Genomic DNA, 15,176 nt, shown 5'->3' with positions numbered 1-15,176 from the left:
TCTATAAAATGGGTCTAAAGATATCCATAATACCCATTTTTGAGGATCAAAAGTAATAACACATGTTAGAGCCTTTGCAAACCTTAAAGCACAATTTGAGCATCTGTTATTCTTAAGCCTAAATTAAACTTTCATTCTACTTTGTTACAAGACTTCAAAAAAGAGCAATACTAGAAGATAGTTTAAGCAATATGACAGTTGAAACTTTAATCAGTTTCAAACTTTGAAAGTTTGGAGACTGAACATTAAAAATATTAAGAATATAGCCATACTTTTTAATCTGGAAAATTATATGACATTTTTTAGCTTGCAATGTGGGGGGCAAGAGGAAAATTTCTCTCTTTGATTGTCAAAATTTTTCAAAAGATAAAGCCTTACTTTTCCCAATGTCTTCATTAAACAGAGCTGTTAAGTATGGCCCCCCCAACCATCCTCATAGAGTACAAAGCTAACCAGTATTCACCCCATATGCTCAGCTTTGAAGTGTGAAACTGTGACCATCCCACCAGTCTATGACTACCATCAAAGCCATCTCATTACGCCTCGTACTGTGAGTTAAAGCACAGGGCCCTAACCACTCCAACACAAACACCGCATTAACAAAGCAACCGCAATATTCCTCCCCCACATGACTTGAACTCAAAGAAATTTCTACCATATGTACATACACATGAGATATGAAAATTTATTGTGCTAGAACATCATTGAGAAGTACGTTAAGTATGTTGACTAAAAGAGGATGTTATTCTAAGGAAATGGAAAAAAAATAAAATGCAGCTGATCTTTATGATTAAAGAACAGAAACATTAAACTGAAAAATGAGATTAAGTGCTATTCCTTAAATTGCCTTTCTTCTGACACATTCTCCTGTTTAGTTTTTTCTTGTGGGAGTGGAATACAATTTAAGAGTAGAAAACAAAACACTGTCACTCCATGCTGGGTGCTACTGTTTACTCTATCACATTTTACTTCTAAAATACAAATAAAGATACAAATAAAGATAAACTGATAATGTCTATGATTCAAAATGAACAGGCTTCTTTCTCAGGCAAGTAATTTCATTGGTAAGTCATGTTTCCATCTACCCTGTTAACAAGAGGTAAATATAAATGTACACATATGTATTTATGTATATATGTATATATACATATATGCACATATTCACACACACAAATATATATGTACATCCATGCATATATACATACCTAGAGACATTCTGAAAACTTAAGAGAAGGTAATTTCAATTGAGTACTTAATTAATGGAGGGACAGTGGGGAAATGAATCCACATGTTACAGCTATGAATTCTAGGGAGGATATAAATTTACAAATTTGATGTGATCATGGCCTTGAGGAAATCTTACAAGGATAAATGAGTATATAGTGTACTGTCTTACCTCTCCTACTTCCTCCATAATTTCTCCCAAATCATTTCTTCAGCCTCCTTATGAGGAAGACACTGAACTTAGCTCTCTCTTCTCTCATTCTGGCCTCCTTCCCTTTTCTACCTAGTCTTGATACAATATTTAGCTGTTTCTACATTGTACTTTCCTCAGTCTTTGAACCACTTGTCCTTTTGAGATTTAGGGGATAAGGGGCTGCTTGCTAAGCGCCAAGATATTATTCCTTTTCCTTCATGAAGTCTATAATACATTCATATGAGTTTATCACATATTCCCCAGTTGTGTTTAGCAGTTTTCAACTTATACTCCTCCATGGCATCCATTACAGAATATACTAGAGTATACTCTTTCCTGATTTCTGCCTACTGAAACCCTCAAAGTTGAAAACAGGCATCATTTCTTCCATGAAGCCTTCTCTTATTTCTACACCTCCATACTGCCAGAGTAGAGTTTATTTATCATTCTATTTACCTAGAGCACATGGTCTGCATTTCTCTCTCCTTTGTCCCAATCACATTCTACTTTGTAGTACAGGTATTTGCCTACATCATTCTTGCAGAATGCATCATCCTTGGTAAAATGCAAATTCCTGGAGTTCAAAGACTGTCATTTTTTTTTGGGGGGGGACTGTTTTTGTATCCTCATTGTCCAGCATAATGCTACAAATATAGAAGCTATTTAATATTTTTTTATTGTATTTCACTATGCTATGTTTCTAAATGGTCCAACATTGCTAAAAGAAATCACAAAATGATGCGTTTTAAATTATCTATAAATTCAAATTAGTTAATTTCAACTGGGTCCTCACAGATTTGTAACAATTTTTTTATTTATTTCTACTAGATCTCTACATTTTGGACCATGGCTTTTCTCTTCTCTATTCTCGTGAAGTCTACAATTTCAATGATTCCCTTCTTACTTTCAAGACATCCATTCCTCTTACTTTAATGAGAAGATTAAAGCCATCGGTTGTAAAATTTTCCTCCTAAACAATGTCCCAACCCATTCTATTTCCCTTTTTTCCAGTAACAGAGAATATGGCTTCTTTCAAATGGTGAAGACTAACTGCTCCACATGTATCATTGCTTCGCTCTTCTTCCATAATTCTGTTCTCTATCAATCTTGCTCTCTCCTTGAATGAATTCTTAATCTCTCTTCTATGGCCTCTTTCCTTTCAACAGCATCACAGTTACATGAATAATAACTCTCAGCATTTATTGACTTTTGATACAAGCATGCTTATAAGAATATAGAAAAGATTAGAAGGTGTCCAAGAGCATAGAAAATAGTATGGCAGAAAGTAAGTTTGGCCAACATCTCATACCATGTATCAAGATAAGGTCAAAATGGGTGCAAGATTTACACATAAATGGTGATACCATAAACAAATTAAGAGAATGTGAAATAGTGAAAGAATTTAATACCAAAGAAATTATATAGAGCATTAAAAAATGTAAAATAGATAATTTTGATTATATAAATATATGTTTGATTGTATAAAATAAAAACTTCATATAAAATAAATTTTTTTTTCCACAAACAAAACCATTAAATTAAAAGGAAATTAAGGAAAGGAAAGGAAAGCAGAAAACTGAGGGAGAAGTCTTTATAGGTATATTTGGTAAAGGCCTCTTTTCTCAAATAGATAGAGAACTGAGTCAAATTGCTACAAGTACATGTCATTCTCCAATTGATGGATAGTTAAAGGATGTGAATAGGCAGTTTTCAATCAAAGAAACCAAAGCTATCTTTAATCATATGAAAAATGCTTTAAATCAATATTGATTAGAGAAATGCAAATAAAACAACTCTGAGGTACATTTCAAATTGGCTAAAGAGACAAAAAAAGGAAATGATCAAGGTTGGAGGAAATGTGGGAAAACTGGAAGACTGATCCAGCAATACCACTGCTGGGTTTATATTTCAAAAACATTAAAAGTGAGGGGATCTATTTGTACAAAAATATTTATAGCTGCTAAGAATTGGAAATAAAAGGAATGCCCATCAATTGGAGAATGGCTAAACAAGCTGTGGTGTGCTTGTGATGAAATATTATTGTAGTAAAAGAAACGAAAAGCAGAATGATTTCAGAAAAAAAACTTGGAAAGACTTATATGAACTAATATAAAGTACAGTGAGCAGAACCAGGAGAAGGCTCTAAACAGTTAACAGCAATACTATATAATGAAGAATTATAAATTGACTTAGCTATTTTTCAGCAATACAATGATCTAAGACAATTCCAAAGAACTAATGATGAAGCACAGTATTTATCTTTAGAAAAAGAACTGATATTATGTGAACATAGACTGAAGCATATCATTTTTTTCCCTTTCTTCCTTTCCTCTTTTGTTTCTTCCTTCCTTTTTTCTTCTTTCTTTCTTTCTTCCTTCCTTCCTTCCTTCCTTCCTTCCTTTCTTTCTTCCTATTCAAATCTTCTTGTACAAAATGACTAATATGAAAATATTTTATATGATTGCACATGCATAAATTATATCAGATTACTTTCCTCTCAGGGAGGGAAGAAGGAAGAAAAGGATAGAATTTTGAACTCAAAACCTTTTTAAAAAAAGTTTAAAATTTGTTTTAATAAGTAATTGTGGGGGAAATAAAATATTATAGTAAAAATAAATAAATGATTATTGGTTTAAAAATAGCATACATGTCTTTCTATAGAGTCATTATCATCTAGACTTTTGATCTATTCTGTGCCAAAGACCTCAAGCAGCTTTACATAAAGGCTAATCCAAAAGACTCTCCCAGTGTCCCAAACAATAAGGGACAAAAATACAGCTATACCGGGAAACGCATTCCATTCTCACCTGGTTCTTTTGGTCTTCTTCCTGTCAATATAGTCAACCCTCAATCACAGTATAAAGAACAGTTAGAAGACACAGGAGATGCTAAATCTCCCTGCTTTTATATATTTCTTATTGGCTACCAAAAGGCATGAAAGAAACTGAGAACATCGTGAGGAAATATTGGTAGATTCTGCCATTATGCTCCTATCACGTAACTTTCCTGCCTCCCTGACATTGCCTACAAAACAAGCTCAGGTATCTTCTATCTTAAAAATATAAACCCATTGACAACATTTCCCTCAAGCTATTCCTATCATTTTTCTCTCTTTCTATGAAAAACATTTGGGTAGAATAGCTTACAAATGTCTTTTCCTACACTTTCTCAACAACCACTTATTTCTCATACCCTTACAATATGATTTTCATCTTCACCAAAAATTTAAGCTAACCTTTGTAAAGTTATCATTAACTTCCTTATTCACCAAACCAGAAGACCATGGAATTTAAATCTAAAAAGGATTTTGAAACTCTTCTAGTTCCAATGACAAGGAGAAGCCACTATAGTGTCATGGAAAGAGTTCTAGATTTAGAGTCAGAGGTTGTAGATTCAGATTTCAATCTTCCATTTACAACTTTTGTCAAAAAGAATATTAGGCAAGTCACTTAAGTTCTTGGTTTTTTCATTTATAACATTGGACTAGATTCTCCCTAATTTTTTTTCAGTCCTCAGTCTAGGATTCTATGATTTTATTTCTCATTCCTAACTTTTTCAACCCTCACTTGACACTGCTGGTCATCCTTTATTTCTTGATACTTTCTTTTCCCTTGGCTACTATGTAGTATTTTCTCTGTACCTTTTTAATAACTTATACTTCATGGGCTCTTCACTCTCCTTTCATCACTTAATACTGAATGTACTCCAAGATTTTGTCATTGTATCTCTTCTCATCTTTCTCTACACTTTGTGTACATTCATTTCCATGGTTTTAATTCTCACATAATAGGCACTTAGATGTGTACCTGTACTTTTTTTCTTTTTATAAGTAATATATTTTATCTAATAAGAAGATCTTGCAGTTTTATCACTGACTGAAATGTTAAATAAACAACAGCAACCTTTTCTTGGCAGGTATGCATGATAAATGCAGGAATGTAGAATAAATAATGTAGGGCAGATATTTGACTTAGCTCTTTGTTGTCTTGTCCCAGATTTTTATGGCAAGCAGGATCATCATTGCCTCAGCTCCACATACCTCCCTTAAGGCATTTTTAGGTGGCATCTTTGCAATAGTCTGAAGGAATACATTCTTACAATTAGGGATTTGATGGAAGTTAAAAGAAATTTTCTAAGTCCAAGTCAGATGGTTGGCTGGAAGCAGGGACTCTGAGCCAGCAACAAAGGAAGATGTAGCCAGATTGGATTTAATCTTAGACTGAGAGTTTCTCCTGGCTTTCTTTAATTATCTAATTGGGTTTAGTTGTCATTGCCTCCTTGGGCTATATAGACTAAAAGAGTTTAACCTTCCCTTTCCTGGGAGGGTTTTACTACCTTCTGTGTCTCAAGTCCGAATAAGCTGTAGCCAAATGTACTTCAGCAAAAAATGTAGCTAGAAACCACTGGAGGCTCCCAACAGATGACATGATGCCCCATAAAGGCTGAGATGCAGTGACCACCAGAGGGGAGCAGAGAGCTGCACAATAACACCAAAAATTGGCTGCTTTATAGTATATGAAGTATGCACCCCACCACACATGTGTCCTTTCCACACATAAGCTCCTATATTTGTGGCTTCATTACATGTGCTCAGGCCACATGTGTTTCCTGTATGTGTGAACCTTCACATGTACTCCCTGTATGTGAGATCATTCAAGTATGTTCCCTATGTCTGTTTACAAAGAAAGATAAATGTTAGAATACATAGAGTGTAAACTTGGATTCAGGAAGGCCTGTTTTCAAATTCTGGCTTAGGAACTTAACTAGTTGTGACCCACGAAAGTCACTTGATCTCTGTCAGCCTCAGTTTCCTCATCTTTAAGATGGGGATAATTATTATTGAGAGGATTAAATGAGTTAATATATGTAAAATGCTTTGCAAATGTGACCATCATCATCATCATTATTATTAAAAGGAAGAAGTCACATGGCCATCAGGCATGTTGCAGAGAATAAGGTATTATCTTAAGGTATCTTCTATCCCCAAGGTGTTTATGATTTTTATATGTAAATCTTTTTTTCCTAAATTTGTCTTAAGTTCCCTAAGGGTAAAAACTGTCAGATAGTCTATAGTATTCTTTAAAAGGTACAATGCAGAGCTAAGAACATATTAAGTAATCAATAAAAGCCCACAGATTAGCTTCATTTATCCTCATGCTATCAGTGTGTGAGACAGAGACATAAAGCTGAGTCAGACAGGAGTCACTTACTTGAGATAATAAAGGCTCTAGTGCTAGAGATACCTGTAGTAAACAGAATCTCTGACCCTGTTCTTAGCCTAGTCCACATTGAAAATATTGTCATTTAAGAACCTTTATCTATTGACCCTAACTTCTTGTGTTACTTGAGACCTTAACCAAAACAGGGAGAAGCAGAAGAAAAGTAGGAGCAGGAGAGTTTCAAAATAACAGACAAGTTTCAAGAGGACCTATATGGTGAACCCATTGCAATCTCTCTTCTAGAGTGTGAGAAGGAAGAAAAGCCATGGGGTGCAGATAGTTACTTAGTAACATCCTCTTCATTTGGGCAATTTTCCTTTATGTGCCTTATTGGTCTAGATTGGATGTTCTCAAACTCTTTCAAATTATAACATCTTCCTCCATTACTCTAAAGACTTTTGAGTCCTAAATTATCCCCTAGAAAAAATTCACGTGGGCCAGATCACTACCAAATGGTTTCTTTACAGTTTTTCAGGTTTGATCTCCTTGATGTTTGCTCCTTGATGAAGGAGCAAAGGGTATATATTATTTGGATAGAAGAGGCTGCTTCATCATATTTGTATAGCCTATTGTTAGCTGTCATAAGCACTAAATCTTTTCCAATACACTTGTCTCTATAACTGAATACAAAAAAGCATCCAAATCTCAAGAGGAAAATGATGAAGTCAAGGAATATTAGGCTCATCACTAAATTTATAGACCATTGAAAACAACCCCTTGGCTCAGCACCTTGGTGCTTTGATTCATTTCTTAAAGGAACAAAGGAAATCTTAGCTTTTGTTCTGGTTTTATACTTTATTTTCTATACTTTATTTCATGTAGCTGACACTATTCTCTAAGAATGTCTGAGAGTCCACCAAAGTTCAAATTCAACCAAAATAACCAGAAAGCAAAGGAGCAAATGTAAGCTTTGGATATTGCAGAACTTCTATCATGGGTCAGATATGGTGAAGGTGATCCCTTTCTAAAGACTCCTTGGCTTAATACAGACTATCCTAAGAAACCCCATTGGTATAGACGTGGAAAGTATGGGGACAGGTATTGGCTACTCGATTTTTATATGGAAATTAACTTCTACATTATTAGGGAGATTTGTACAAGGAAGTGTACAGGGCCAACAACCTTTAGTTTAATCAATATGCTCCAAATAATTAGTGAGATATCCCAAATCAATGGGACACTTTCCATAAAGTAAGAGAAACCCAAATTCATGATTGGCCCAGCTAATGCAGAATTTCTAATTGGATAAGACTGGATTAATGTTATATAATTTTTACAATGGGTTTATAGAACACTCTCTCATTTGAATCTAAAATCAATCCTATGAAATTAGCTGGTACTTTGGTTTCGCATGCTACCTGTTTCTTCCTGTTATTAGCATCTCACTTTCTTAAGGTAATGGAAAGACTCTTATAAAAGTCACCAAACCTGCAACAGTTTGCATTTATTAGCCATCAAACAGCTAACTATCCTTTATGAGTGTTAAATTTACTAAAATGATTAAAAACCTGTCTTCATCACAAAATAATACTTTCAAAACATTATAACAAAAAGGACTCTGATTTGGGGGTCAGGAAAACTGACTAGTAGGAGTACCTACTAGTTACTAAAAAGCTTATTATAGTCATGTGGATACAGTCAAATCATTTAACCTCTGAGGGCCTCAACTGTATCTTTTGCAAAATGTGAATACTAACACCAAAGTGGCTATGAGGAAGGTGTTTTATAAACTATAAGGTGCTATACAAATAAGAGTTATTACTTTATTTCACTTAATTCTGTAGTTCCATTTATTTCCCCCCTTTTTAAAGTACTACAGGTGGAGATCATTCTTGAAGTACTCTATTACAGTCTAAAATTAATCTATGTATAAAGTAAATTATTACTTTCAGAAGTGATGACAATGGTAAGACTATGGGGAAAAAAGAAAAATAGAACAAAACTCAGATTCTGAAAATACCAAAACCTCCTATCCCTAACCAAATACAAGGATGTTTTTAATATGACTATCTCCATAGCAACTGGAGAAGCAGAGTAGATTCAAGCCTTGAAGTGAAAAGTTTTTCTTGATTTGCCAGATCAGCCTATGTTTTGACAGTCTGTAATAGGTAATCAAAGGGTACCGAGACTACCATGCAATAGTGTTGATGCCTTGTGAATCCATGATGGCATCTTTCCTCTCAGCCACAAAAATAATAGAAGCACCATGCTGAATCTACTTCTATGGATGCTGATGACTGTTAATCAAAGTAATTGATATGATGTGCACAAGTTGCATATTTTAACTGGAGAATTCAAAAGTGAATATAGCATCTTCTCTTTAAAAAATGGCCTAAAGAGCACCAGGCCTCTCCAGCACTACAATATAAGACCATAAACCAAAAGGCAAATCTCCATGTAAAATCACATGACTCTGATATAATGGTACCACTGAGAACTATGTCCACAGTTTTGCAATTGGAAAGGGTTCACACATGCAGGAGCATATTATTTGTTGACAAGTGTTGTCAGATGGGAAAGGGATTAGATGCATTCTCATTGGACTTAAAATGTGCAACTACAACTGATATATGTAAGTTACAAAGAAAAAACTTGGGATTTGATATGAGGAAAAATGTCCTTAGTAATGAGAGCTACCTCAAAGGAAAAATGAGTTGTCTCAGGAGGTATTGAGCTCCCCCTCACTGAAGGTCTTCAAGCAAAGACTGGATGATCATTTGTTAAGTATGGTGGAGAGGGCATTCTTGTTCCAGAAAGCATTGGACTATATGGCAACTGACAATCTTTCCAACTCCAAAATTAGGTGAGTCTGTAAAGCAAAAGCCCTGAATAGGAAAAAACATGAAAGAGTGTGGTACATTGCAGTGCCCAAAAAATCTTTAGAAAAACATTCTTTAAAAATTTGTAAAAGCCTACTCATAAGCCAGAGATTCAAAAAAAATAATTTTAGTTAATGATTTGGGATGATGAGCCAAATAAAATGTCCCGGAACTATTCCAATAATATCAAGAGAAGCTCCTGGAAGAAGAAAAAAAAAAGTCAATTAAAAATTACTCTGAAAAATCAGAAAAGAGGGTAGATGGAAACATAATAAAATTGTAGTAAGAAATAAATGCAAATTACATGAATTAAGGGATAAGGACAGGCAGCTTTGGAGTAGGTCAATAATATAGACAGTGTTGTAGAATGGAAAGAGCATTAGAGTGGGAGTCAGAGAGTTGGGTTTGGAATCCTAACTCTACCTCTTGCTTTGTGTGAAACGCTAAGCAAGTCACTCTTTACTGGTAACATAGAGGGGATGACTTTAAATGTTCTTTCCAGCTTTAAAATCTGATCCTGTAAATATACTATAATGTTTTTGTCATTAAGAAACAACAGAGCAATACTTCAAAAGAAAATTAAGAACATGACATATGGAAACCATAACATAATCATACATTAGCTTTTACACTGGTCAAAGTTATCTTCTTTTTTTTTTCTTTTTATATTATATCCAGTTTAGGATTCTTTAACTTGAGATATACAGAATTCACAGAGTATGAAAAGAAAACAAAACAGCTTAAGGCTTGAGAATAGTACAGATGAGAAAAAAGTGAAAGAAATTATCATTATTCATCCTGATGGAGAACAGATAAGAAAGAAGCAAAGAAACAGAATTTTAGAGTTGAGAATCAATGACCATCTAGACTAACATATCCTTGACATAATGACCTTTTACAACACACTCAACAAATAGTCATCCAGTCTTTCTTTGAGGAAACCCACTATCTCCACACAGACAGAGCTCATTCTGCTTTGCAATAGCAGCAGTTGGGAGGAAATTGTTACTGACATCAAGCCAAAATTTCCTTTTATGGGGAACTTTCATCCACAGTACCTGGTTCTGCCTTTTCTGATTGAATAGAAAAAATCTAATCTCACTTCCACATAATAACCTTTACACATTTTAAAGATGGCTATAATGTCTTCTTTGAATCTTCTCCTATCTATTTTAAATATAATCAATGTTTTCAACTGATTTTCATACATCATGGTCTCAAACCTCTCCCTATTCTGATGGTCTTCCTTTGTCCATTTTCTAGCTTATCAATAAGCTAGAATCAACTCAATATCTAGATGTTATCTAGTCAAGTATTTTGTTGTTCAATTGTTATTCAGTCACATTCAAAATAGGACTTTCTTGGCAAAGATGTTGCAGTGATTTGTCATTTCCTTTTCCAGTTCATTTTATAGATGAGGGACCAGAGACAAATAGGGATAAGTGGCCTGCCCAGGGTCACCCAGCTACTAAATGTCCAAAGTTGGATTTAATTCATGAAGATGAGCCTTCCTGACTCCAAGCCTGATACTCTAACCATTGTGCCACCTACCTGTTCCCTGCTTAGCAAAACTATCATATTGAAAGATATATCACATCACCATGTAGCCTAAGATTAAATTCATCTTCTTGGCTATAAATTCCTATTGTTTACTTATATCAAACTTGTGGCTCACTAAAATCCCCAGGTTGGGTTTTTTTTCCAGACAAGTTGCTCTATACTTCTTTCATATTTTACTTGTAAAGTCAATTTCCTGAACCCAAGTAGAAAACAATGCAAAAGAAAGAATGCCAGTTCTGAAATCAAAACACCCGAAGTCATCTCTTTCCCCTGGTGTTTACTACTGTGTGGTTTTTTTGAGCAAGTTATTTAGTCTCCAAGGTCTCCTTTTCCTCATCTGCAAAATGAGGGGGTTGAACTAAATAGCATATGAAGTGTCTCCCAACTATATGATCTTATCATCTATGACTCTAAATCAATTATATTTAATTTTATTAAAGTTTATATTATTAGATTGTGTCCAAACATTCTAGGCTATCAGGACATATTTTTACATCTTTACTATGTCATCCAGTATATTAGTTATCCACGTTACCTTAGTTTCATTGACAAATTGGACAAGAATTCTGTCTTTGCCTTTATCTAAGTCACAAATAAAAATGATATAAGAAGACTAAGTGTAAATCCCTGAGGCTCTCCATTCGAGATCTTTTTACATATATTTTTACATCCTCAATATACCATTCAGTATATTAGTTATCCATGTTACCTTAGTTTCATCAGCAAATTTGACAAGAATTCCATTTTTGCCTTTATCCAAGTTATTAAAAAATTATAAAAAGAAGACTAAGCATACATCCCTAAGGCTCTATATTAGAGATTTCCTTCCCAGTTAAATGTATAATTATTCTTTAAGTCCAACCATTCAACTGATTTCTAATCTATTTAGTTTTACTATAATTGTGTTTAGATCACATCTCTGCATCTTTCTCACATGAAGAACATGAGATACTTTTATCAACCACTTAATGAAAACTGAGCTGTCTCTGCAACAGTACTCTCTGCTCCAGCATTTGAGTAATAGAAAATAAGGTGATTCTGGCTTGATCTGTTCTTGCTGAACTTAGGCTATCTCTTTCATTTCATATTCTAACTCTCATTAGCCATTTCTTAGGTACTATATTATAGAATTTCCCTAAAGATTAAATTAAATAGACTATAGTATATAGATTCTATTTTCTGCCTTTAAAAAAAATCAGAACATCTTCCTTTCTCAAATCACACAGAGAGGTGGCTCAGTCAATAAATCACTTGACCTAGACTCAGGAAGACAAGTTCAGATGTAGTTTCAGCTATGTGACCCTGAGCAAGTCATTTAATCCTGTTTGCCTTAATCCACTGGAGAAAGAAATGACAAACTATTACAGAATTTTTGCCAAGGAAACTCTGTTGGACAGTATGGTTCACAGGGTCATGAAAAATCAGAGAAAACTGATTAATTCAACAACAACAAAATCATACAGAATTTTTTCTGTTTTCCATGACATTTTTAAAAATCATTATCAAAATGAATATGTAATCCTGATGAGTTAACTTCATCAAGGGGAACTAAGAGTTTTCTTAATTATCATCCTATTTATATATTGGATATTGACATCTTTATAGTCATTTTTGTTCTGTCCAGACCAAAAGTCTGGGATATACTTGGGCAAAAGAAATGTATAAATAGCTGTGGAAAGTAAGTATATTTATAGAATATGGGTTTTTTTAGTATTTCCTAATATTAATATCTGATAGGATATTCCAACAAAAAGAGACAATATGTGTTTAAATTGCTTCAAGTCAAGTTTAAAATAAGACTTATTTTAAACACTAGAAAGGATTACTTAACAATAAACATTTTAAAACACTAGAATATATTGCCAGGGTCAGTTGTAAAATTTTTTGCAGATTCATTCCAAAACTGGATAAATAATTATCTTTCTTGGATCATTAATTTAGATCTCTCCTGGACATTAGGGCTGCATGGATTCCCAATGTTTCTTTAGCATTATAATACCTGACTTCTTACTAAGGTATCAAGATTTTCTAAGTCATTCAGCAATTAATAATTTTTATAAAACATAAGTGTAGAGAGCCAGTATTGAACAGGAAGAGTCTAGTCCAGGTATTACTTGAGACCTGCTCTCTGTAAGGACTGAACAAATCAAAGCATTGACTCACCATCTCCCAAACAATGAAAAGACATATCTGAGATAAATTTAGGATTATCTTGATGGAGAATGCATGTGTATCCTTTAACAATGAATTAAAGACATACTTGAGGTAAATACAATGGTATTTCTGCTATTTACAACTCTGTTTCAATAAGTAACTTGGTATTGATAGTTAAAATGGATATTGAAATGTCAAAATATGGTTTGTGCATTAACCCTGGAAATAAATGATATCACCTGAAGATAGCTAATGATGATGTAACACTAACTTAAAAGGTATATAAACCATGGTTCTGGCCTCAGATATTCATTTCAGATTCACATTCTTGATTTTCACTGGAGCTAGACTCCTGCACATAAGTACTCTGGTTTATCTACTTTGATAATAATAGGTCAAAACCTGAACAATTTAGTTTAAAAGAAAAAATATATATATTCAGGCATTTATGATCAACCAACTTTCAGTAGATTCATTTACCATGAAGCAGGAGAGATATTTCTTTATATATGTTGTGTTCTGTTCATCTTTATTTCCACAATTATTTTTAGTTTTTATTTTGTTCATGGTACCCAACTAAGCTATAAGAATTTACTAGAAGAGATAGTATAAAGAGTTTTAATTATAAAGCAATATAACTAGTCTTCTGTAAATATAAGTTGTGTGTCTGAATGACCACTATTCTTTCCAAGTAGTCTCCTAGTGAGGCTATATAATTAGTTAAACAATACTGTCATTATTTAGAACATTTCTTTGGAATTCTGTTAGAATTACCTTAGAAACCATATTATATTGTTTCTAATATCCTCAATGGTATCCTCATCTTCCTTCTTGGAAGGTAGATTTAATTTTTAGAAACAACTCAAAGACAGAGTCAAATATAAAAAAATAGTTAGTTGTTCACCAAGTCATGCTATTTTTTGTTTTTGCTAAATATGAAGGGTAACTATAATAATGAGACTAATATCTTGGGAGATTTTGAAGATGGATCTACAGACAAATGCCAAAGAAGAGTTGGAAAAAGTGTTTGGAGAAAGATAAACAGCATCTAAATAAGTGTATATCATCCAATAGTGATTACTTGGAATGATGGAAATCATTTGGTTATACAAGTTAGAGTGCTTTTTAAAAGAAGCATGTTTTATTATTTTATAGTTATATATCCTATAATTACATGATCTATCAGAGGTGGAAGAGATCATCTAGTCTAACTCTCCTTATTTTGCAGAAAAGGAAACTAAAATCAAGAAAGGGAAAGTGCCTTGCCCAAGCTCATGAGCTAGTTAGTACTTAAAGTATAACAAGAGAGATAAAAGAAAAAATTAGTCAAAATATCAAAAAACATATTTTTCTTTTTTGTTCTATTTTGTTCAGTTGTTTTTTAATTATGTCCAATTCTTTATGACTCCATTTAGGGTTTTCTTGGCAAAGATATTAGAGTGGTTTTCCATTTCCTTCTCCAGCTCATTTTACATATGAGGAAACTGAGGCAAACAAGGTTAAGGGCCTTGCCCAGTGTCACACACAGCTAACTAAATGTTTGAAACCAGATTTGAACTCAGAAAGATGACTCTTTTTGACTCCAGGTATAGCAATCTATCTCCTTTGTCACATAGCTGCTCCTCAGAGCTATATAAATACATACATACATACACACTACATATATATATATCCATACATACACGTAAATACACTAGTATTAAAGCACAAATAACATTAAACTTCTATACACAATAAGAAAATTTTATACAATGTGTTAAGATGTAAACTGGACTTTAAATAGCAGAAGAACCCTAATTTGACAGAATGAAAACAGGCAGGCTGGCTGGCTGTCTTTACCATGAAGCAAACATGATAAAAACCAAAGGGTTCTTTCTCATCTTATCCAATAATGTTTCTATTTAATATTTATTATTATTATTATTAGCATCTATTATTAGGTGTCTAATAAGTATCAGGCATTGTGCTGGGGTGTTAAGGATGTAAAAACAAATAAACAAACAAAAA

The 15,176-nt window shown here is 33.5% G+C and overlaps 1 protein-coding gene across 4 annotated transcripts in view; it reads right to left on the bottom strand.

Annotated features, from left to right (window-relative positions):
• The window catches only part of FTCDNL1 (formiminotransferase cyclodeaminase N-terminal like), a 106,424-nt gene that overhangs the window by 23,281 nt on the left and 67,967 nt on the right, over window positions 1-15,176 (bottom strand). The window contains exon 5 of one of the 4 annotated variants that reach the window (XM_051985923.1): window positions 7,897-9,654. The exons of the other annotated variants lie outside the window; for them this stretch is intronic. Within the exon in view, the coding sequence (XP_051841883.1) occupies window positions 9,587-9,654 (68 nt within the window). The 3' untranslated portion in view covers window positions 7,897-9,586. Of the gene's footprint in view, window positions 1-7,896; window positions 9,655-15,176 lie in introns of those variants that run through there. 4 annotated transcript variants of the gene reach the window in all.

This window comes from Antechinus flavipes, chromosome 3, assembly GCF_016432865.1.
Source record: "Antechinus flavipes isolate AdamAnt ecotype Samford, QLD, Australia chromosome 3, AdamAnt_v2, whole genome shotgun sequence".
In the NCBI taxonomy this organism is placed as follows: Eukaryota; Metazoa; Chordata; class Mammalia; order Dasyuromorphia; family Dasyuridae; genus Antechinus; species Antechinus flavipes.
This window is presented reverse-complemented; position numbering and strand designations above follow the sequence as displayed.